This window comes from Carettochelys insculpta, chromosome 4 (genome assembly GCF_033958435.1).
Source record: "Carettochelys insculpta isolate YL-2023 chromosome 4, ASM3395843v1, whole genome shotgun sequence".
In the NCBI taxonomy this organism is placed as follows: Eukaryota; Metazoa; Chordata; order Testudines; family Carettochelyidae; genus Carettochelys; species Carettochelys insculpta.
Window position 1 is genome coordinate 754008 of NC_134140.1, and position 24737 is coordinate 778744.

Consider the following 24737-nt stretch of genomic DNA (forward strand, 5'->3'; position numbering starts at 1 on the left):
TTCTACGTGCATATAATTTGGGACACTGCTTCCAAAAGGCAGCAGGGCAAAGTGGGTGAGATTCGGGTCTGTCATAGTATGCATGTGGATTCTACTGCTAGGCCTACACACACAGCCCAGTTAACCTGAAAAATAGGTGGCTGTTAGCTGCCTCCCTCTAAGGGCAGGGCATGGTTGCAAAGGGTACAAAAACCCTTGCCCCCCTGGAGGAGCTGGGATTAGAACACGTTCTCCTGGTTTACAGCTGAGCCTGCCTTGCCAGCCCTTGGTTTCAGGCGGTGCATGCGGGCTGGTCATTTCTCCTTGCCGCGCAGGGCGGGCTAGCGGAGATGAATGGAGGGCTCAGCAGTCGAGCAGCACAGCTCTTGTCAGAAAAAGGCAGATGAAGAAGCAGTGAGCACAGAGAGAGTCTCCTACAGGCAGCCCCTGCCAGGGAACAAGGGTTCCCTGCTGGGAGTGGTCAGGTCTCCAAACAAAACACTCAGTAGGCACGTCTGATTCTGCTGCTCCTGAGAATGGGGACCTAGGAGCAGCACCAGTGCCCTGGCCCACATCACACACGGTCCCAGAGCGTGAGTCTGCTCCTATCTGGAACAAAACGTCGTCCTCTGCCCATGTGTCTGAAGCCCCCTTCCACTTCCGACCCAGGGCACTCCAAACGCAGAGCTCTGCTAGGGTGCCTCAGTCCTAACCTGCAGCCCTCTGCTCTCCTTGCCCTGGACTTTCCCCTCTCCCAGCTCGGCTAGTGTTCCTCAGTCCTGACTCACAGCCCCCCGCTAGCCTGGGCTTCCCACACACTTGTGTCTATTCAGTGAGCTTGCATTACCATGACAAGCTATGCCTGTGGTGCCTAGGGGAAAGAACAGCCCCTCCTCATTGGTCTCAGACCAAGGTAAGGATGTTTTCCCCAGCACATGGCTGCACACCAGAGCTCTGCATCCACAATCTCCAAGCTTCTAGTCCCCTCCCTTCCAACAAACCTTTGATGGTTCCCAGCATTCCAGTCTAGAATCCAGGTGTGCATCTAACACCATACTTAGCCTTTTAAAATGCTTTTGTCAAGGCTCCTTCCCCGAGGTGTTAAGCAACCAAAGCTGTCATGGAGTGAGAAGCAAAAGTGCTGACTTGGAGCTGTAACTGGCAAGGTGACCACAATAACAAGTAGGAATGGATTGTTAGTTTTCAGCATGGTGAAGGCTAATGATGGGACTGCCTGGTTCTGCACCAGGCCTGGGACATCACATATTAATTAACTATTTGAAAAAGAGAGATGAGCAAGGATGGACTGATGATACCATGGAATGCCAAATTACAAAGAAGAGGGGAGCACCGGAGGCAATGCAGAGAGATCTGTCCTGGGAGGGGAAAGGGCAGTGCTCTGGCAACTGGGATTCAGGCTGATAAACACTAAGTAACACACACTGGAGGTTAAATTTCAAATTGTGGGTCATTTTGCTGTGGACTAAATAAGCTGTCGGCTCAGGAAAGGGACCTAGCATCACCATAGGCAGCTCACTGAAGACAGCTCAATGTACAGCTGTGACCAGATAAGCAGCCAGATAACCCCCCCACACACACGCAGAATGGGATGGAAAGTACAGAAAAGATTCCCAGGACATTCTGAAAATTACAACTGTGTTCTCATCTGCTTACAGATCAGTGAACAAGTCACAAGATAGTTTATTGGCAGGAGGCTGCTGTAGTAACCAGAGAAGGGGCAAACATGAGCAGCTTCTCAAAAATACCTACACAGCGTAGAAGAAAACCTGTGCTATCATGGTGAGGGACTTCTACCCAGGGGCTCACCCTTTCAGGTTTGGAAAAGTATAGATAACCTTCTAACACAAACAAGACTGCACCCAACTCACGGCCTTATTCTGAAAAGGGAAACGAAAAGTATCAGTGAAAATCCAAGTCCAGTGAGGTTAAAAGCTATAGCAAGGAATTCTTTAAATGTATCAGGAATAAATGACATCCAAACAATGATACAGATCTAATACTAGGTAAGGAATGGAAAAATCACAATGCAGAAAAAGCGGACACATTCAGAGCTGCGTAGGGAAAGAAACAAGATTGTGATCTCCTATCTCACAATAATAATGAAATGTTTGCTATTCCACCAGTGAGGACAGAAGATGTGAAACAGCAGGTATTAAAGAAAAGCATTTTTGAAGTGTTGAGACCAAATAGCCTGCACCCTGGCTGAGGAGCTCTCTGAACCTGTATTGTGCATTTTAACAAATCCTGAAAGCTGGGGAAGTTCCAGAGTACTGGTAAAATCAAATGTGCTACTATGTGAATCATAGAATCATAGGACTAGAAGGGACTTCAAAAGGCCATGTAGTCCAGGACCCTGAACTCATGGCAGGACCAGCACCATCTAGACCAGAGGTGGGCAAAATATGGCCTGCAGGCCCAATTCAGCTCACCAAACCACCAGATCCAGACCACCATCATCCCATCGCCTAGTGGGATATTGTAAAGGCCAAGACCATAACAGGGTTCAAAAAAGAAGTAGATAAGTATATGGAGGATAGCTTTGTCAATGGCTAGTAGCCAAGATGCGTAATTCTTAACTTGTTCTTCCTCTAGCCTTTGTTTGTCAGAGGTGGGAATGGGAGATATGATGGATCACTTGGTGATTGCCAATTCTGTTCATTCGCTATGGGGCCTCTGTCATTTCACACAATGCGCAGTTAACCTGTGGAACGCCTTGCCAGAGAATGTGAAGGCCAAGACTATAGTAAAGTTTAAAAAAAGAACTAGATAAATTCATGGGGGATAGGTCCATCGACGGCTGTTAGCCAGGATGGGCGTGGGCAGTGTCCCTAGCCTCTGTTTCCAAGAGGCTGGAAATGGACAACAGAGAATTGATCACTTGATGATTACCTGTTCTATTCATGCCCTCTGGGGCACCTGGCATTGGCCACTGTCGGAAGACAGGAAACTGGGCTTGATGGGCCTGTGGTCTGACCCAGTATGGCTGTTCTTGTGTTCTTATGCCTCCACCAGAGGACAGAAGGCTGGGCTAGGTGGACCTTTGATCTGACACAGTATGGCTGTTCTTACGTTCTTCTTCACAACAAACCTTTACATACTTGCAGATGGTTCATGTCCCTCCTCAGTCTTCTTTTCACCTGACTAACAGGCCCACTTTTTCGATCTTGCCATGTTTTCTAGATCTTTTTTTTTTTCTGTCCTCTGGAATTTCTTCAGTTTGTCCACATCTTCCCTGTAAATGTGGTGCCCAGAATTGCCCTCAGTACTCCAGAGAGGCCTTAGCAGTGCCAGGTGGAAGAATTAGGTCTCAATAGAATATCTTGCTTACAACATTCTGCTAATATGTCCCAGAATGGAGCAATGTTATACTGTGGACTAATATTTGAACTGTGATTCACTAGAACACCCAGCTCCCTTTGTGATGTACTCCTGCCTAAGCTGTCATTGCCTATTTTGTATTTGTGCAATAGGCTGTTCCTTCCTAAATGGAGTACTTTGCATTAGTCCTGATTTGTATTTCATCCTATTTATCTCAGACTATTTCTCTAGCTTATCAAGATCCCTTTGAACTCTAATACTGTCCTTCAAAGTGTTTGCAACCTCTCACACCTTCGTGTGGTCTGCGTGTTCTCTGTGCCATTGTCCAAATCATTTATCAATATACTGAACAGAACAAGCCCCAGAACAGATCCTCATGGGACCTTACTCAGTATGCCCTTCCAGCTTGACAGTGAACTGTTGATGCCTATTCTCTGAGTAAGGTTTTCTGACCAGTTGTGTAAACATCTTATTGTTGGTTTGCCTGTGAGATATATTGATATATATATATAGATAGATAGATAGATAGATAGTTTGTTTATGAGAAGATCATGTAGATGGTATCAAAAGCCTTAATAAAATGGAGTTACGCCACATCTACTGCTTCACCTCATCCACAAGGCACATCAGTTTGAAATGACTTGTTCTTGACAAGTCCATGTTGACTGTTATCATCTTACTATCTTTGAGGTGCTTACAAACTGATTGAGTAGTTGCTGCATTATCTTTATGAATACTGAATTTAAGGTGAGCTAACCTTATTCCCCTTTGAAGAGTCAGGCACTATATTTGCCCTTTTCCAGTCCTCTGTAATTTTCCTGTCCTCCACGAATACTCAGGGATAATTGCTAATGGTTCAGAGATTTCTTCAGAAATTTTGTAGGATGTTTGTCATTGCGCCTTGCCAATTTTAAAACCTCTAACTTTTCTCTGTAACTTTTAACTTGTTCTTTCCCTATTTTAGCCTCAGTGCCTATGCCATTTACGTGGCTGTTCTCTGTTAATTATCTGATCACTGCTAACCTTTTGGTGAATCTAGATATTGGTTGCAGTAGACCATCTCACTTTACCTGGTGTATTGCAGAATTAGGCGAGGCTCAAAAATGAACAAATGACAGGCATGATTTGAATTTTGGGCAAACTCCCATAAAGGTCTGACCAGCCTGGTGCTGTTCCCATAGAGAGAAGAGGCATCAGCAGAGAACTGTTCTTCCAATTTCACAGCACACCAACACAGTCAATGGAACTGAATAGTGAAAATTCAAAATCAATCAAATATTTTTGCACACAATGTAATTATTCATTGGAACTCACTGTCACAGGATGGTATTAGGGCCACAGGATGGTATTAGGGCCAAGAACTTATCAAGATTAAAAGAGGGGATGAGCATCTACTAGTGGTTCAGATGCCTAGCCCGCCTTCCCTTGCTCCTCACCATGCAATACCCTCGGGACTCTCCATGCCCCTTTCCTCTTTCTTGCTGTTTGGGGGGTTGTAGTTCTTCAGGTATTTTTCCCATCGCTTTGGCTCATTGCCTCCTACTACCTTGCATAACTGACATCACCTTCTACCTATGACAATGGCATGATGTCACACCCTTGGGGAGTTCTTACAGGAAGGGTTTTGAGAGACACTGGGAACAGCAACCCCAGGGTTCCTTGCTCATGGGGTTTCCACTCTGTTGTAGGCGATACTCATACCGGACAGGGCAGGATATTGCCAACTGTGGGACCTGCCGGGACTGCGCTTGCATCATCTACAGGTAAGGGCCACCTTGCCAGCTTGAGAGGGGTCTCCAGCCTGGCTCCCTTTCTGCCTCCTCTCACCAGGGCCACACTGGAATTCCCTGTTTGGCCTCAGTCTTGTAGCCAGTGGCAGTTCAGTGCTGGTGTCTGTTAGTATCTTAGCAGGGGGATCCCTCAGAGATCAGCAAGGTTGGGAGAAGACAAAGTACCGTCTTAGGGATTTTGCACTCTGTGAGCATCGGGTCAAGGGCAATGGACTCTCGACACGGGGCAGTGCCTATTACAGATGGGTTGATCCTGCTTTGGGAAGGGGCTGGATTTGAAGATCTCCTGAGGTCCCTTCCAGCCCTAGGACTCTAGGATTCTATTCTACAGAGCCCACCAGGTACAGGGGGATCACACTGACCTTCTAGTGGCTCTACTTTAGGCTCAACATCCGCTTATGTTCCAGACACAGACTGTCGCTCCTTCCACCTCTTCCCACACTTTAATTGTGAATTGCAGCCTTCCACAGCAGGGTCGGAGCTGGCCCTGAGGTTGGCTGTCTCTGCTAGGGCCTCTCCGCAGGGTGACAGTCACAGACAGAGCAGGTCTGACAGAGCCCACAAGATGTGCCCTGGCAGTGGGTTATGCTATCCTCTCCAGTCCTCTCCTAGGGTGCAGGAAAAGCAGCCCCTCCATTTGTCTCTGTGGGGAGGCACAGTGGGTCTGGGATGTTCACCCCACACAAGGAGCACCAAGAGAACAGACAGCTCAGAAAACACCACGAGCCAGTCCTCTAGATCGAGGGCATGCACTGCTGTTGCAGAGGGCTGTTTAGCAAGTGGTTACTATGAAAGGAGCTTGAGGTCCAAACCAACCAATCAAATGGGATATCCCAGTTTGATGTGGTGGATCAGAGCGCACATGTGCACCTTGGGTGTATGCTTGATTCTGTATTGGCAGAAGTAGAGAGGGTATATGACCACTGTGTACTGCAGTAATGAGCTGGATTCTGTGGCCAGTTCATGTGTTGTCCACACATTAGAAAGGATACTGGAAAATTGGGAAAGGTCCAGAAAAGAACTAGAAAAATGATTCCAGGGCTGGGAAATTGTCATGTGGTGCAAGACTTTGGAAGCTCAGTTATTTAGTTTACTCAAGAGGTTAAGCAGTGACTATATTATAATCAGTAAGTACCTGCACAGGGAAAGATTTGTGTTTGGAGAGGGCTCTAATCTAGCAGACAAAGGGTATGCCCATGCTGCAATTAATGCCCTGCCCTGGCCAGGGGAGGTGCTGTGCAACTGTGGTGTAGACATTCAGGCTCGAAGTGGAGCCAGGGCTTTAGGGCCTGCAGTCCAAGCCCTAATATCTGCACTGTAATTAAACAGTCCCCCATCCCAACCCCTAGGGACAGGAATCAGCTGTCAAGGCCAGCTGCAGGTGCCTAAGTGCCCTGTAGACATACCCAAAGGCAGAATGCAGCCAGCAGCTGGAATGGTTGGAGGAGAGATGAACACAAAACACACAGGCACGTATTTGTAGGGAAGGGTAACTGGGCACTGGAACAGCTGAGACAAGGGTATGGCGGACTCTGTCCCTTGGAGCGTTTAAATGAAGATGCGCTCTCGCTACAGGACATGTTCTAGCTCAGCCAGAACTTACAGGCTCAATGTAGGCGTCCGTGGTTGGAATGCTCTGGCCTGTGTTATGCAGGGGAGACTAGCTCCTCAGAATAGTTCCTTCTGGCTTTACAATCTATGCCCTGTGTGTGCACAGGGGAGCCAAGGGCTGGAATCAGGGGCTCTGAATATTGAGATCACTGGCATTAGCAGAGCTGCATGTCTGTTTGGGGAGATTCCTGCATCTCTTTCCCAACACACTTCATCCCTCCCCCCTCACTGAGCTAAAGAGACTTTGCTGGGAAGTGAGGCTGTTGGTAAATGCAATGAGAAAGCCCTGTATGAAGAAGTCTATGGTCTGAAGAAGTAGGTCTGTCCCACAAAAGCTCACCTAATAAATTATTTTGCTAGTCTTTAAAGTGCTACTTGACTGCTTTTCATTTTGATAGTATATAGACTAGCACAGCTCCCTCTCTGTTACTCTGTATGAGGAGTAACAGCTCATCATCATCTGTCAGCTCCTGCTGAGTCCCGCCAGCCCCATGCTGCCTCTTGTCTGCAGCTGGAACTCCTCCTGCTGTCTCCAGGTCATGCCTCTGACTAGGATGTTGGCCTTGGCCCTAGCAGGTGGTTTGTGGGATCCCAGGGGCCCAGCTCTTTAGTCCGCTGTGCCTGGGGAGAGGGAGCACCTGTCTCCATTCTTGTCTTTCCCCAGGTCCAGCGCAGTCCATCTCATGCCACAAAGGCCTGAGGAAGCAGGAGGGACAGGTGCTATGTGGCCTGGGAGGGAGGGAGGCCTGGGGGCACTGTGCCCATTACCCTGTGGGAGGGTGCTCCCAGCTGTCCACTCTGCATGTCAGACTGGGGGTCCCTGTGCATGTTTCTAAAGTTCTTTTGATGTCTGTGCTCCCTGCTCTCTTGATGTGTGTGTGCAACATTAATTATGTTTACTTAGTGTCACTAAAGACTGAATGGTGTTCTGCTGGAGGGGCTGGGGGCTTCTCTCTGCCTGTGTGTGTCTGTGCATGCGCCTCTGCCACCACCTCTTTGCATGCAGCACTCTGTCTCTCCTCCACCTCTGTAGGGGGGCTCTCTCCCTGCACCTGCTGCACTGGGTGCATGTCTCTATCTGGAGCAGTCTGGTTCGGTCTGTCTCTTGCTCTGTGCTTGTGTACATCAGCCAACCGCAAACTCCTTTCGTGTAGGTGGGGAGGGGATTCAGTGCTAACTGGGATTGACAGGTCTGTCTGTGTGGCATGCGCTGGGCAGAGATGTCACAGCTGACGGAGGTGGATTGTGTAACTGTTGTTTCTTGCTGTGGACGCCCTCTGGGCTTAGCTGCCGTCCACATGATGAACAAAGTGCTCTGGTGGGACCCACCCAGGCACAAGGCATCAGACTATAGAGCAGCATCATGCCCGGACCCCGAGGCCTTTTCCAGACGTCGAGAATCTGGTTCTGTTACAAGGAATGTTGGGTGCCGGTCAGACTGTACGGAAGAGACACCAGGGTAAGGCGCAGGGGTTAGTGGAGAGCAGTGCAATAGTGGCTCGCTTGCAAGTTAGTGCTGCTACCATCAACTGAGGGAGACCGAGATTCCCTCGGGAGCCTACAGCGCTCTACCTCCTCAAGCCCCTGCTGTGCCGTAGCAAAGGCTGATTTTATCATTACTGCCATTGCTGCAACCAAGGCCCCACGTGCTGAATGCAGTGCAGACAGATGCCCTGTGATACCCAGTCCCTGCCCTGAGGAGCTCGCAGTCTCATAGAAAAGAAACATAGGAATAAGCTAATACTCCTTGCGGCCCAGGGAGAGAATGCCTTCCTCATGGTTATGTGGGGGATGGGGAACAGACCACAGGCCTCCTGCGGCCCAGTCCAGCTGGCTGAAGACAGCCAGCCTTCTGTTGCCTGCGGCTAGAACGAGGGCTCTGCTCAGCCGCGAGACAGCAGGATTCAGTTCCTTACAAGGGAGGGTATCCCCCAGGCAACTTCTGGCGTTGGGGGAGGGTTAGCCAGAGCAAGGGGTGTGCAAATGTCCCTTCACTCATGAGATCATACATTCACCCTTTACACACTGCTCTCTCAGAGTATGTTGGAGCCCAGTGCCACCATTTCAGGAGTGGCAGATATGCTACCCCAGGGGCCACCTGGCCTGAGGGAAGAAGTCCTTCTGGCTCCACTCTTATTTAACATCCCAAGGGGCATGGACAGGACCCAGCTTTCTGTGGCCCAGAAGGGATGTTGAGCAGAGTGCTAGCGCCCACAAGTCTGCATTCCTGCTTTCCAGCCATGATGCACTTGAATCTTGGGCCTGAAGAAGCAGAGAGTAGGGTAACAGGAGGCGTTGTGGCCACTGACTCAGGATCCATAAAGGATCACTGCAAGGCATGGCTAACTCCAGTGTTGGACACTATAGCTGCGTCTACACATGCACGCTACTTCGAAGTAGCGGCACCAACTTCGACGTTAGGCGGCGAGACGTCGAAGTCACTAACCTCATGAGATAGGAATAGCGCCCTACTTCGACGTTCAACGTCGAAGTAGGGACCGTGTAGACGATCCGCGTCCCGCAACGTCGAAATTGCTGGGTCCTCCATGGCGGCCATCAGCTGGGGGGGTTGAGAGATGCTCTCTCTCCAGCCCCTGCGGGGCTCTATGGTCACCGTGGGCAGCAGCCCTTAGCCCAGGGCTTCTGGCTGCTTCTGCGGCAGCTGGGATCTATGCTGCAGGCACAGGGTCTGCAACCAGTTGTCAGCTCTGTGTATCTTGTGTTGTTTAGTGCAACTGTGTCTGGGAGGGGCCCTTTAAGGGAGCGGCTTGCTGTTGAGTCCGCCCTGTGACCCTGTCTGCAGCTGTGCCTGGCATCCCTATTTCGATGTGTGCTACTTTGACGTGTAGACGTTCCCTCGCTGCGCCTATTTCGATGTTGGGCTGAGCAACGTCGAAGTTGAACATCGACGTTGCTGGCCCTGGAGGACGTGTAGACGTTATTCATCGAAATAGACTATTTCGATGTTGGCTGCACGTGTAGACGTAGCCTATGGGTGCAACAAAGGGATAAAGCATACCCAGGCCAGGGATTCACCTGCCTGTTTGCTTCAGTCCCCTTCCTGTAGCAGCAGCCACCCCACTGCATGGATATGGACAGCTTAGAGGAAGCACGATTATGTGCTGCAGAGGGCAGGCCTCCAGGCTTCCACTCCTGATAGTAAAGAGTACTCGGATGATGGGAGGGCAGAGATAAAGTCACCTTCAGGGAGAAAGTGCATCAGCAGAGCTGAAGTGCCCCCATGCTAAGCCTTGTGTGTAGCAGCACTAGGAGCACTGTGAGACACAAGCAGAATCTCCCATCACTGACCTGTGCACAAAAGACAGGCAGTGATTCCTGTGGGCCCTGCTCATCAGGCCAAGGAATGGTGTCACCACACACGGCATATGATTTCAGCAAGACCTCTCCCTGCAAGCAATCTGTCTCTGCCTTGCTCGACACCCAGGCCTGTCTGGACAGACCATCCTGTGTTTGCATGGTAGTCAGAATGGTATCAAACCATTCTGTAAAGGGAAGTCGTGTCTTACTAATCTGTTAGAGTTCTTTGAATGGGTTAACAAGCATGCGGACAGGGGGATCCAGTAGACATAGTATACTTAGATTTCCAGAAAGCCTTTGACACAGTCCCTCACCAAAGGCTCTTATGTAAATTAGGTGGTCATGGGATAGGAGGAAAGATCCAACTGGTTAAAAGACAGGAAAGAAAGGGTAGGAATAAATGGTAAATTTTCACAATGGAAGGGGGTAACTAGTGGCGTTCCCCAAGGGTCAGTCCTGGGACCAATCTTGTTCAACTTATTCATCAATGATCTAGAGAAAGGGGTAAGCAGTGAGGTGGCAAAGTTTGCAGATGACACCAAACTGTTCAGGATAGTCAAAACTAAAGCAGACTGTGAAGAACTTCAAAAAGATCTCAGCAAACTGAGTGATTGGGCAGCAAAATGGCAAATGAAATTTAATGTGGGTAAGTGTAAGGTAATGCACATTGGGAAAAATAACCCTAATTATACACCTAATATGATGGAGGCAAATTTAGCTACAACAGATCAGGAAAGGGCTCTTGGAATTATAGTGGATAGTTCTCTGAAAACATCCACGCAGTGTGCAGCGGCAGTCAGCAAAGCAAATAGGATGTTAGGAATAATTTAAAAAAGGGATAGAAAACAAGACAAAGAATATCTTACTTCCCCTATATAAAACTGTGGTACGCCCACATCTTGAGTACTGCATGCAGATGTGGTCTCCTCACCTCAGAAGAGATATATTGGTGTTAGAAAAGGTTCAGAAAAGGGCAACTAAAATGATTAAGGGTTTGGAACGGGTCTTATATGAGGAGAGACTGGGACTTTTCAGTCTAGAAAAGAGGAGACTGAGGGGTGATATGATAGAGGTATATAAAATCATGAATGGTGTGGAGAAAGTCAATACAGAAAAGTTATTTACTTGTTCCCATAATATAAGAACTAGAGGACACCAAATGAAATTAATGTGTAGCAGGTTCAAAACTAATAAAAGAAAGTTTTTCTTCACACAGTGCACAGTCAACCTGTGGAACTCCTCACCAGAGGACGCTGTGAAGACCAGTACTCTAACAGAGTTTAAAAAAGAGCTTGATAAATATTTGGAGGTTAGGTCCATAGATGGCTATTAGCAAGGGGTAAGGTATGGTGACTAGCCTTTTGTCGAAGGCGGGAGATGGATGGCAGGAGACAAATCGCTTTATCATTGTCTTCGGTCCACCTCCTCTGGGGCACCAGGCATTGGCTACTGCCGGCAGACAGGATACTGGGCTAGATAGACCTTTGGTCTGACCCAGTATGGCCGTTCTTATGGTCTTATGTAAACAGAATTCCTGAGGGTGTAATGAGAGTTCATGGGACATAAAGGTGGATAATGGCTTAGTCTTAGGAAAAGTCCTCAGTTGGGTGATGTATCTGGCTGGGACATTGCTTTCCAGGAGAAAGGCTGGGAGCCCCAGGGACATTTAAAATGGGCTGTGATTGGGAAAGCCCTGTGCATGGGCTGCAGGGGCAGTCAGGACCTTCCCTGTACAACAGGAACTAGATTGGCCTTTGTGTAGCTTTGTTTTGCCAGCACCTCAGGCACATCTGGAAGCAGCAGTGCAGGCGCTTTCTGCACCAGCATCCATGCCCTCCGGGTACTGCTGAGAGTAACACAGCAGCCCAGACCTTGCATGTGGTCTCACAGGGATCCAGGCTCTCTCAAGCAGCAGGTTTTTACTCCTCTTCCTCACTGAAAGGTTGGGGCACCTGCCCACCTGCAGCCATGACCCCATTAAGGAAAGGATTAACATACAGCCCCAAGGCATTATAACTGTCCGTGCTAATGCCTGCAGCTCACCAAGAGCCAGAACTTGCTTCTAGTGACAGTGAGAAAGGGAAGAAGGCCCACACAGAGTCTCTTTCTGTCCTCACACGTGCTAAAGATGGTGCTGGGAAATTGCTCCTCCAAGGCCTCTTTTACATGGGGAGAAACCCACATATTCCATCCATTCCCTCATGTGTTTGATGAACAGGGGAGCTGCTGGGGAGACAGCAAGGCAGCCTGAACTGTGTGCCAGCACAGCCTCTGTTTTCCCAGCACATGCGGACATCCTTTGCCTCCTAAGCCATCACCAAAACCACAGCCAGGCCTGCTGATTCATGGACTGGTGTTGGGTCAGTAACTAGGCACCTTCTTAGCATGGACCCTCTGTAACTTGGCTTGAGAAAGAGAACAGTACATTCATAGTCTGACTGAGAGGAAAATCAGTGCCCACATCAGAGATGAATCTGAGCTGAGGCTGGCTACATAAGGAGAGCCCTTGTATGTGATCCACATAGGGGCTCCTGAGTAGCACCACAAAAACAAAGACAGAGAAGGAAAGAGAGCACTGACTGAGACTAAGGCCTCCCTCTTCACCGTAAGGTTGCAGCGAAAGCTGTGCCCTTGACTCAGTTTGTGGGAGAAATTTTGCTTGTTGAAACAACAGACGTCTGAAGTGTCTCTTTCTGGCTTTGTGATCTGCTGCGGGTCAGTTCTGAAAGGTGCTGACCTGGAGTCTGTTATGATTTTCAAGTGTCTGTGAGCATGTCTGGTCTCACAGGGGAAAGATCTCCCATTGCACTGTGTCTGTGGTCAGGCAGGAGCAGGTTAGCCAGGCAGCTCACTTATAGCAACAGTTACGGTTAAGGCATCATAAGCAACTTTTAATGAGTGTTGTGCCATATTTTCACCTTGAGCTGCTGTGCAGCCCTCAAGCTCCCAGCTGGTCCATGAGGACGAAACAGTTGGCTCAAGCATAGAAGATATACTTTGCTCCCCAGTGGGACTGAACGTTTGACACGAATCTTAAAATCATCATGGACAGTTCTCTGAAAAAAACAGCTGCTCAGTGCACACCAGCAATCAAATGGCTAACACTGTTAGGAGCCATTAGGAATGGGACAGATAAGACAAAACCTCCCTGAAGCTCTGGTGCTGCCTATTGCCAGAGACAGGATACGGAGTTAGCTAGTCTGTACTGGTGGGGTGGGCAAATCAATTTAAGATATGCAACTCCAGCTATGAGAATTGTGTAGCTGGAGAGGACATATCTTAAATCCATTTTTGCCACCATCTCCAGTGGGAGGTCAACAGGAGAAATTCTCCCATCAGCTTCCCTTATACCTCGCAACTGTGAGGAATATCAGGGTTGAAGGTGGCACCCCAGTTGTTCAATTTAGTGCAGCCCCACTAGGTGCACTAAATCAAACCCAAAAGATCAATCACTAGCATGTCAATCTTCCAGTAGCTATAAACGTGCCCTGAGAGAGACTGCTGATCTCATTCAGCATGGCAGTTCCCATGGTCCCAGGTGAGAAGCCAGGAAAGTCATATGGCCCACATGCTGGACACCCTTTGTAAGAGTAAGGGTGAGCCAGTGGTTCCTCTTCAGAAGCCCAGGTGATAGGGTCTGTAACATTGATGCGGAGGGCTGTGCTAACAGAGCTCTGTTCTATGGCTGGTCATAGCATTCAAAACTTGGAAGTCTGCATTCTTAAACAGACTTTATCACCAGATTTCAAAGGGAGACATCCGAATTAGAATTCATTCTCAAGTTCAATACCTTACACCTTGGACTCAAATATATCAACTACCCTATGCGTTACAAGGACAGTTTCCCTATCTTTGATATTCGTAGTGATCCCAGGCAGCCCACTTAACTTAACAGACCCTTGTAATAAGTATTTTTCTTCCCTCCCTTTTCTGTTCTAGCTGATTTGTCAGTTTTTATTTAATTTTTTTCTATTTTTCTGTTAAATCCTCTTCATCTCAGTCATCATTTAATCAGAATTTTCCAGATACGTATGGGGGAAGGGTACCCTCAAGGAGGACAGACCTTTCTGTCACCACCAGGAAAAGGCAGTGAGGGTAACCAGCTAAGAAACCTCTAGTTCTGGCACTAGAGGGTTTCCATGCTGTCTGGTACCAAACCTTGCCAGCATAGGTGGGCCCTCTCAGGATCTTCAGCCCCTCCCTGAGCCCTCTGAATTCTAGTTCAAAATGTGTCCCCTTTCGAGGGCTCTGACCTCTCTGCAGATCCAGGCCCACCTACTGACTCATAGGAAGCAACATGCGGCTGCTATTTTGAATAGTTGCTGCTGTCCTTCTGGGCTGCTTCCCACATAGTCCTTTTCTCTTCAGCCTGTCCTCAGGTCTAAAGTTCTCAACTCCTCTTCTTCCTCCTCAAATGCCAGTGCCACCAGAACCTACTGTCTGGCTCTCCCTTGAGTAACAGCAAGGAGCCCCTGCCTCACTCCTCTGGTCCCCACCAGGAACGGATCTGCTCTCAGCCTGCCACTCCCTTTAGCTGAGCTTGTTGGACTCTGATTGACTGCTTCCCTGCAACCTCTCTAGGCAGGCCTGCAGGATGCACTTTGCGGCTTCTTTGCCCGGGGGTGAGGTTCCAGCAGGATTGTGAGCCCAGGAAGGGGTCTCAAAGTGTCCAGGATGCCCCATCACAGGCCCCACCCAAGGTCACAGAGTCCAGGTTTTGGAGCACCTGGATGGGGAAGTGGCTCCTGCAGTGCTGCTTGCCCCTGGGCTGAGAGCAGCTAGGCCACATCTGCTGCCAGCCATCACATTGGAATGAGCTTGGGGCTGTGAGTTCTCACTGAGGAACCTTCCTCTCAGTAGTATGCTTCCCCTGTGGGCTGAGGGAGTGAGTACACCCATCTGAGCCCAGAGCAGGGCTCAGGACAGCCTTTGCTGGTGGGCCAGGGCTTGCTGGCCTGCAGCACTCATTGGAGGGGAGGGGTCCTGATCACATTTTCATTTGCAATAAAACTGACCAGTGAAATTGCATATCCCCCCAAAGGCTAGAGGTGTATCGATCCCTGGTGCATGGCAGTGGCTAAACCCACAGTAGTGGGTGAGTAACCCTTGCAGATAGCTTGGAGAGTCAGGAAAGTTTCTGAAGTACTTTGGGCCACAATGGGAGAAAAGTTGTTCTGTAATTAATTGTTAATGTACACAAAGGGCTTTGAAGACAGATTGCAGACTATTATCTCTCTCCTAAGCTAATCAGCCCTTCCAAAGGGCTGAAATCATTCCCATCTGACATCAGCTAAGTAGCTGGTGGAAAATGTATTGATGTCTCAGACGAGCTCAGGTGTCCACATCATGAAAGGTCCCAGCCCAGTTTGTTAAACGTCTAAGCTGAGACTGAGACCTGAAAGGGTGCGGACAGTAAACTCTCCTGGTGAGGGGGATCCTGACAGAGCAGGGGAAGGGCTACCTAGAAAAAGGGTTTCATTCTCTAAAGCTCTTGATCCAGCTCTTTTCACTTGAACCGACTGTACCTGAATTATGATTGTATGAAATGTTCCTTAAACTCTTCTTCTTTGTTTTGTGGCTCCCACAGTGTGGAACATGATTTTCGGCAGCAGGAAGGCCGCTTCCAGCAGGTACTGAGCAGCACTGAAAGTGAGCCAAGGCAGAGTTCCCTTCTGACCGCCCAGGCTTCCACTCCAAACCAGCAGGAGCCATCTCCAGTGCTGAAGCTGCCAGCAAAACTGGAGTCCAAAAAATCCAGGCGCAAATGTTTCTGGTTCCTGTGACATGTGGTGCTCCCTGGGGGGGGGATTCAAACACCCAATGGCCAAGGCAAGAGGACATGCATAAGCCCCCACTGCCAAAGATATGTTCTATTGCTGATACATCAAGCACTCTGTTCCTTTATCTCCCTCACTCTGAGGTTAGGGTTTGGGTAGCACCAGCTTTTGTATTCTTACCTCTTCCCAGCTTAACATACTAACGTCCTTGTGTACATAATGGGGGGGGGGGTTTGAAGGGGACCACCACTATAGTTAGTGAGAAAATCAATAAACTCTAGGGAGATGCTATTTTCATTACACTAATACTTGCAAGTAAGTTTTTGTACTTAAAAGGTCAGTGACTGGCTCCTGCTGTTTGGAGCATGAGTTGCGGCGGGGGGCAGGGGGTGTAATTAACAAAAATGACATGGAGATAACACTCCCACTCAGCACCCAGGGTGTCACAGCTATCATGGTAAACATGCTGAAAGCTGCTTCAGTCTTATCTACACTAGGGTTCCCTTCAGTGCAACTGAACTGCTAGTAGCACCCTTGCCTCTCTCTCCGATCTCCAAGGGCCTGTGCCCACAGCATTTCCAATCTTTCTAGCTCCAAGGTCAGGCAACAGCTCCCCTTTCCTGTGTAATGAAAAGTGCATTTCTGTTTCATGGCTCCTCACAGAGCAGCTGGGAGCTGCCTTTCAGTCACTTCAGTTTAATCAGAAGTACCTGGAGATTTATCAGTTCCAGGCTCAGAGTTCAGTGGCAACTGATCCAGCAACCTAACGAGACACCTTGCAATTGTGCTTGGGGGCTACAGCCCAGGCCTGTGACCCTGTGCCACTGCTAGCTGCTGAATGGAGAGACCTGGCGAGACTGCAGGAAAAAACCCTTCCTAGGAACAGAGGGGGCCTGAGGTGACCGTCATTAACTGATCAATGTCTGGGACATGGAGACCTTTTGAGTTCAAAGGGATCAGGAAGAAATCTCTAGAGTGCTTGGAATCTGTGGGAAGCATGGCCTTTTCCACCTTCAAAAACTGTAGCACTGGCTGTTTTACAAATCCTCCAGCACAGCACCATTCCCCCTCTCCCCTATGGTAGTCAGCTCTCCCAGTCCCACTGTGACAGGGTAGCTAAGTCCTTTGCAGTCTGTGGGGGGAGTAGCATCTTCTAGCTTTGATTGCTGAAGTCATGTATTGCAGGGAGTAATCAGAGACCTGCAGCTCCTACTGGTTTACAACCACTGCTGTCGGAAGCTGAAGGCACGAAGAGCCTCAGCATGTGCAGCATCGTGTGAAACTTTCTCCATGCCAGGTGAGCACCGGATACATAAAGGAGTCTGACCTTTGAGTCTTCTGGATCAGACATCCGGCAGCAGGGAAAATGTGGCTACGAGGGAAAGGGCAGACACTTGAACCTGGAGGAAGCAGGTACATAGGTCAGTGCCTGCCGACAAGCTCTGGCCTCTTCAGAAAACAGACACAATCATTTGCTTTTATTTCTCAGAATTCTGCAGAGCCTGTTAATGAAAGAGCACCAGTGGTGATGGGCACATCTGCCTGCTGTGGGCATGGCTGAGACCAGCCCTACTCATGTCACACCACAAGTCTTTGTCACTTGTGACCTGCTATCTCTGATTGGAAGCACTGTGGTACTGAGTCCAGGTGGGGAGGGGAAGCCAAACCCAACAGTTGCATTCTCCCTCCCCTAAACAGCTGACTGGCATGAGAGGAAGCTTAGGGCTCCCCAGCTGCAGGATTCACCAACGAATTATAACAAGAAAGAAATCAGCAGCTCCAATATTCCAGTGTTTCAAGGCTGCCCACAAGAGGAGAAATTCAATGTCAGGTTAATGAGAGTCCCAGATCAAAGAGGCTCAGAAGCAGCCAGTGGGTGGTGTCAATATGCCTAGCACAGTGCAGAAAATACTCCCTACTACTCCACACAGTATCAGCAAGATATTGCTGTGCTCAGAAAAAAAAAATCAGCTCTGAGGTGCACAAATGGACAAGGAACGGGGGGAAGGGGACGACTACACAGAGCCATGGGGCTTAAAGCAGCACACAGGTCTCTGGCTGGTACTGTCTGTGCATGATAACATTGCCTGGCAGGGATGCTGAATCCCAAGAAGGCCTCAGAATTCAATGCCCTTTGAAATCAGTGGCAGCTGCTGGACTCTTGCAGGGAGACATTTGGCCTCAGCAACAGAGACAGAATTTAGCTGACTGAAAAACATTTGGACTACATCTACACTAGCACCTTCCTTTTGGAAGGGGCATGGTAATGAGCAAATTGGGAAGATGCTAATAAGGTACTGCCAGGAGTAGGCAGTACCTCATTAGCATAATGGCAGCCACGCACAATCTGGAAGTACCTCTTTCAAACTGCGCGCCACCCATATAGACAGGGGCCTTTCAGAGTACCCCCCTGACTTCAAAAGCCCCTTCTTCCTATTTGGTTTTAGTGGCACTTTCGAATTGCACGTGGCCACCATTATGCTCATGAGACTCTGCATATTCATGGTGGTGCCTTATTAGCATCTTCTAACCTCGCTCATTACAGGGCTAGTGTAGACATAACCTTGAAGTATCAGTACTTCAGGTATTGGAGACCTGCTATGGCCAGTATCCTATTCACAGCAACCCAAAGCCTGGACAGTTCCCACCAAAAAAGATCACAAACCCAGCCAGGATGAGACAGACCCAAACTCCAGGCAATACCCACCTGAGTCTGACGAAGGTGCGTCTGCTGGAGCTGACATAACATTAAGCCACCTAAGCCCTTGACTTTAACCAATGACTCCCCCTAATCCACCCACCTCTGTTTGCCCTGAACTTCACAATATGCATCTAGCCAAGTAACCATAACCCAGCAGGAACCAGCATCCCCTGTAAGCTGAGCACTTGGGCAGCTGCCCAGGAGAAATTCAAATACTGCCCAGCTGATTAGGAGAGAACCCACAGTACCCCTGGTTGGCAGCAGGTGTTTCTACTGATGGTGCACCTAACAATGTATTCTGCATATGGATGGAAAAAGTAGAGGGAACATTGTTGGCAGGAACCCTCTTTGTTTTGGGTGGAGCCATTCGCCCTTCTTATGCTGTGTGGAAGGGAGGATGGAGTGGGGTTTGGTAGCAGCTGTATGGTTGACAGGTCCCAGCACTCTGGAAGGCAAAAGCTTCCTGTGGGCTGTGGGTTTTGTGAGCGTCCATGAGCCAGCACTGTTGTCAGATCTCATTCTTGGAGCAGTCTCCTTAAACGCAATCAGGCAACAGCTGAGAGGTTCTAGGCATGTCGTGTCCCCTCCCCACCATGCAGCTGCTGACAGGGTGCTCAGGGTGCTTGTGAGCCAGCGCTAGACAACCACCAATTATTAGTGGGCCATGTGAATGGCCCTCCTTCACTTCAGTGAGCAGCAAGCCGCCCGTGGCCCCGTGGGGTTCCCCCTGTGGCCCTGCAGCCCCCCTGTCGCCCACACACATTGTGCACCAGCATTCCAGCTCTGGGAGGGAGGGGAAGGACCAGGATCAGAGCACGAAGCATGCAGTTCATGAGCTCCAAAAGTGTTAGCTGGGAGTGGGAGGAGCAAGGAAGTATATGGGGAAGGGGTGCAGGCAGGGAGCCCGCAGGCTGCTTGTGGGACGCCAGGGGGCCGCATGTGGCCTGCAGGTTGTCCACCTCTCCCTAGGTCAGATTATTCCCTTTGGATGTACTGGGCACCAAGGCAGGATGGCAGGTACCTAGCTGTGGCACCTAAATCAGCGTTTGGCTTGTGCAGTTCAAAGTCCCCCTACAGCCAAGAGACACTTTGCAAGGAGCAGCAACCCTATCCAAAATGACTGTTGTGCCATAGGCAAGCAGGTCCAATGCCTGAATGAGGACAAGCATATCCTGACAGGATGGGATGGGAGCTCTGGGAGGAGCACTTGTGTTGCTGGGGTCATAAGAGAGGTCAGCATGGTGTACAGGCACTTTGGGATGTACCTGCTAATAGAGCCAGTGGCTGCGTGGGGGCAGTGCAAACAGATATTCACTGATTGCATAGGGAGCTGGAGCTCTGAGGGAAGTGGGTAGCAGTGATTGCTTCCCATTACACACAGGCTCAGTGTTGCTGACAATGACTGTGATATATGTAGTTTGGCTGTGCACACAAGAAGCTTCCCATCCCCTGGAGTATGCAAAGCAGGCCAGAAATCTCCCTTGTAACAATGGGTTATGGGAACATTTTGAGTGTTGTCCATTCCTGGGAACTGCCAGTCATGAAGCCAGGAAGTGCAGAGGCAGCACACAGCAGAAAAGTCAGGCCAAGACTGCTATCAGACAGCACTTCTGAAACTCAGCAGGGTCTGCTATTGGCAAAGATTCAAAGGGAGGTGGCTCGGATCAGGTCTATGGGTTAGATTCTCGGTACTGAAACTGGTCTCTAGCTACCACCTCATCCAATGTCCCTCATTGTTACTACTATTACGCAGCATGCATGGAGCACTTACCACTCCCTCCTGCCCCGCTTACCTAGGACGAAGCCAGATGGACACCCCAGAAGAAACAGGAATAAAAAATGTAATGCTCATGAACTCAAATCCCACCCCATCCCTGCCAAGCCCCATTCACTTACTTGGATCCCACTCTAAGGCCCCTGCCACAGACCTAGCTACAGTGTCCCTGTGCAAAAGCTCTGGAGACAGAAGCATATGAAAGGAGATGCTCTGACCAGCTGGGTCACACCCCACCTGCCTCATTTACAACACTGATTGAGGGCATAGCTTAACTAAGCAACTGTCCATAAGGCTATTACCACCAAGGTCAGAAGAGTATTTAGGGCTGAATCCACAGTCAGTTCAGGGAGCAAGGCCACTTAATGGTGAGCAAGAGCAGTGCTGGTGATCTGAAGCTGGAAAACTACTTCACTCTTTGTCAGGCTGGTAAGAGTGCGGCTGAAAACTGGCACAGGTTACAGCAGGAAAAGCAGCCTACCCATGCTGCAGCAGTGAAGTGATTCTAGTGAAGGGAATCTGAGGCTGACAATTTTGAGAGACTTACATTTTGAGAGAGCCTCCCTTTTGTGCATGTTTGAAACCTATTGCAGGATCAAACCAAAGCCACCAAAGAAGGAGCCTTGTTCCTACTTTGAACCATAGGGTCAGACTGAACTAATACCTGTCTAAGCAGGTGTCTTACTGCTTGCTAAAAAGCTCCCAGAATTTAGGTGCTAACTCACAGGGATCAGCGTAACAGCAGTACAGAACCAGGGTCCATCCATCCAAACCTCCAACCAAGGCACTGCCAGCAGCCTGAATATGTACAAACCTGCTGGAGAGACCCTCAGGCAGCCTCCAAACAGAGAATGCACAAGAGCCACAGGCCCCACGAGCCTGACAGCACCACTCTGCCATGCCCCATCACTCCAGAATCAATTCCTCCAGCAGCTTTTATCAATGAGAACCAAGCATAAGAGGACAACACTATACTCAGATCCCATCAAGTTCCCACTGTAAGAAGCAAGCTGAGCTTCAGCACCGCAGCTCCCCTGCACCCTGCGTTTACAGCTATCCCCATTAACTCCGTGCTGCCCCAGAAGTGGCATTGTCAGCAGGACGCAGCATGTAGACTCAACCATTTGCAGGTTAAGCTGCCATGCACTACTGCCCGTTCCTGCAGTTGCCCCAGACTTACATTCAGCCCCTGGTTTCTCACCTCCTCCCTGGCCCCTCCCAGTGTGAGGGATTTCTCTCTAGCCAACTTATCAATTTCTTTCTTCATTTTGACATTTCCCCCTACATCTGCTGGCACATCAGACCTGCTCCCCTCATCACACCACCTGCTAACCAGGGAGGTCATTGTCCATCTTGCCCAGCAGCTTCTCACCTACATGATCAGGCCATTACACCAAATAGTCCAGTGGGGCCTCATGCTTCAGCTAAGCAGTGCTGGGCTTCAGGGTACAATTACACAGACCACAGGAGTGAGACTCTTAGCCCAGGTCAAGACTCAGGCTAGTGAGCTGCTCAGCGGGCTGTGACGCAGCGGAGCTGACAGCCATTGGAGGCTGTGGCTCAGGCTGGAGCATGCCTCTGAAGCCTAGGGAAGGAGGTGGGTCTCAGACCCTGAGCTCCAGCTTGAGCCGCAGTTGCAAAGCACTGCCTACGCAGCTACTTCTAAAGCATGAGCCCTGCTAGCCCAAGTCTGTTGCCCCAGGCTGAGAGGGTCACACTCGCTGGCTGTGTAGAGAGACTGACATTGATGCCCTGAACCATGAGATTTAATCTGCTCCGCATTCTTGGCACACAGAACTGCAGTGGTGATCCAGGCCCAGAAAGTCTCCTTGGCCCTGGAAGGAGTCCAGCTCCTTCTATCCATCCTCAGACTCAGATGCTTCAACCTAGAGAGTGCTGGCAGCTCCCACTCCATGCAAGGAAGCTCCCCGTGTGGGATGAAGCCCAGCCTTCTGCCAGCAGCCCAGGAGAGTCATCCCAGGACTCCACCCTGCCTGGGTATTTGCTCCTGCCACAAATTCCCCATGTGCTGTTTTCAGTCTTGGGCTGATGGATTTTTCTGGCACTCTATAATGATGAGAGTCTCATCCTGACCAGGCTGCTGAAGGATGAGTGACACCAATAGCAGGAAACTCTAGCTGAGTAGCTCTTACTAACCCAGCACAATCTTATGTATTCAGAGGCCATTCAAGAGCCAAGTTCACTCCAAGATGCCGGCAGCCCCAAAACTGCACAGACCAAGCAGAGGTACTCACCCTTAGGTCGTGCTCCTGGTCGAGGACAATCACCCTGCGATTGACAGTGCGTAGCAGCTGCTCCAGAATCATCTGTACATGCCCTTTCACCTTCCTCTGCAAGGCAAGTCATATGTCACTTCCAGAACTTGGGCAGCACCTGGGATCAGCACACAGGACATCACCAGGCAGTTATACACCACTGCACAGTGAGTCTTCAGAGCACCCAGGGACTGTGGGTCAAATGCAGGCTTTGACACTTTAAAGGTACCTCCCAAAGCAATGGCAGCAGCAGCAGCATAGACAACAGAAGAGGAATCAGGCTGGAGGCCCCACTCACATCTGGGAAAGGCTGCGCAAAGAACAACTCAACCTGCATTTGAGGTTGGCTGTAAGGCAAGGAATTCCCTACTCACACCTTAGAAGCAACTGTCTCCTCTCTCCTAAATTACTGGCTGATCTCATGTACCAATGCAGCCCTACCAATATGGAAAATATACAGCTGTGTAGGGTACATGAAATTTGGGGCACCAAATTGCCCCAGATCTTGTGATGCCCTAGGCAGCTGCATGTTGTGGTATGCAGCTTTGCAGGCTCCAGCAGCCAGCACCTTCCACCTCCTGTGGGCTGCACCCAGCAGGGCTGTTTCTCAGTGGCTGCGGGGCTAGGACAAGCCCACTGCGCTGCCCCTGTTCTGCCCACCCCCAACACCCGTCTGCTCCACCTCCACTCCACTCCTTCCCCCAAACCTCCTTCCTCAAGCAATGTAGCTTGGGAGAACAAGTGGGGGGCGTGGCACCTGCAGCAAGGGCTGGGCCCATGCCTGCACTTGCTGGTAGGGTGTCAGGAAGCAGAGTGACCCATTTCCAGCCCACTCTACTCCCCCAGCTCCCAGTCACATTGCTCCACTCCCCACCGCCAGTGAGCACAGAAGGCAGTTCCATCCCTTCCTGCAAATCCCCTTGCCTCAGTGACATGGTTGGTAGCTGTGGGAGCAGAGTGGGCTGTGTCCAGGTTGATCTGCTGCCAAATGCCACCAGTGAACTCAGGAGCATGCCCAACCCCTGCTGCCTCCCTGCCCTGCTCCTGCCCCCTTCAGCTGCTGCCCCTGCAGCCTTGCAGCCCTTGAATGCAGTTCCACCCCCAAAGTGAACACAGGAATGCCATCATGGATCCTACTGCATTATACCAAGAAGGGCTCATTCACCTACACATCTGCTAATGTTATTACATGCCAGCAATGCCCTTCCACCGTGTGCATTGGACAAACTGGACTGTCTCTGTGCAAAAGAATAAATGGACACAAATCAAACATCAAGAGCATTTCAACCTCCGGACACACAATTACATACTTGAAAGTTGCTATTCTTTAACAAAAAACTTCAAAACCAGACTGCAATGTGAAACCGCTGATCTGGAATTCATATGCAAATGTGACACTACGAGAATGCTTCTGAATAGGAACTGGGAATGGCTGTCTCATTACAGTAGTATCACAGCGTATCTGGTGGCTGAGCTATGTAACTTTGTCCTCACCCACAACTGTTTCTGATCTGGGGACAATTTATACTTCCAGATCAGCAGCACCCACATGGGCACCCACACAGCCCCACAATACGCTAACATTTTTATGGCTGACTTAGAACCACATCTCCTTCAGCTCCCATCCCCCTTTGCCCCTTGTTTACTTATGCTACATCAATGACATCTGTATCATTTGAACTCACGGTCAAGAGACCCTTGAAGAACTCCACAGGAGTTTCTACAACTTGCACCCCACCATCAATTTCAGCCTTGACCATTCCACACAAGTGATCCAAATTGTGCAAGTTATTCCAAGATAGGGCTACAGCGTAGCCCTAGCCTTGCTGGTTTTGCTGAAATAGACTAACACAGATGCTTCTCTGAAAACTTGTTAGTCACGGGTGCTTAACGCACACCCCAAATGATAACTTTATCCTGGCAAGTACTACTGTAAACATGCTTTTTGAGCAGGAGTGCTCTCCCAATGAGAGCGCAAACTCCACTCGCAGGGAGTGGAAGATTTTGTTGGCAAAAGTGCTGGCAATAGTACACTGTCCAAATATCTGAATAGTAACAGAGAGGGAGCTGTGCTAGTCTATACACTATCAAAACAAAAAAGCAGTCAAGTAGCACTTTAAAGACTAACAAAATAGTTTATTAGGTGAGCTTTCGTTGGACAGACCCACTTCT

At 49.6% G+C, this 24737-nt stretch overlaps 2 protein-coding genes across 3 annotated transcripts in view; one reads left to right on the forward strand and one right to left on the reverse strand.

Annotated features, from left to right (window-relative positions):
* The window catches only part of LOC142012268 (uncharacterized), a 46761-nt gene extending 30757 nt beyond the window's left edge, over window positions 1-16004 (forward strand). For both annotated transcript variants that reach the window (XM_074992124.1, XM_074992126.1), the window contains exons 3-4: window positions 5007-5081; window positions 15625-16004. In XM_074992124.1, coding sequence (XP_074848225.1) covers window positions 5007-5081; window positions 15625-15820 — 271 coding nt within the window. In that variant the 3' untranslated portion in view covers window positions 15821-16004. The remainder of the gene's footprint in view (window positions 1-5006; window positions 5082-15624) is intronic.
* LOC142012223 (dedicator of cytokinesis protein 2-like) overlaps window positions 1-24737 on the reverse strand; it is a 454965-nt gene that overhangs the window by 272348 nt on the left and 157880 nt on the right. The window contains exon 28 of the mRNA XM_074992076.1: window positions 22545-22640. Within this exon, the coding sequence (XP_074848177.1) occupies window positions 22545-22640 (96 nt within the window). The remainder of the gene's footprint in view (window positions 1-22544; window positions 22641-24737) is intronic.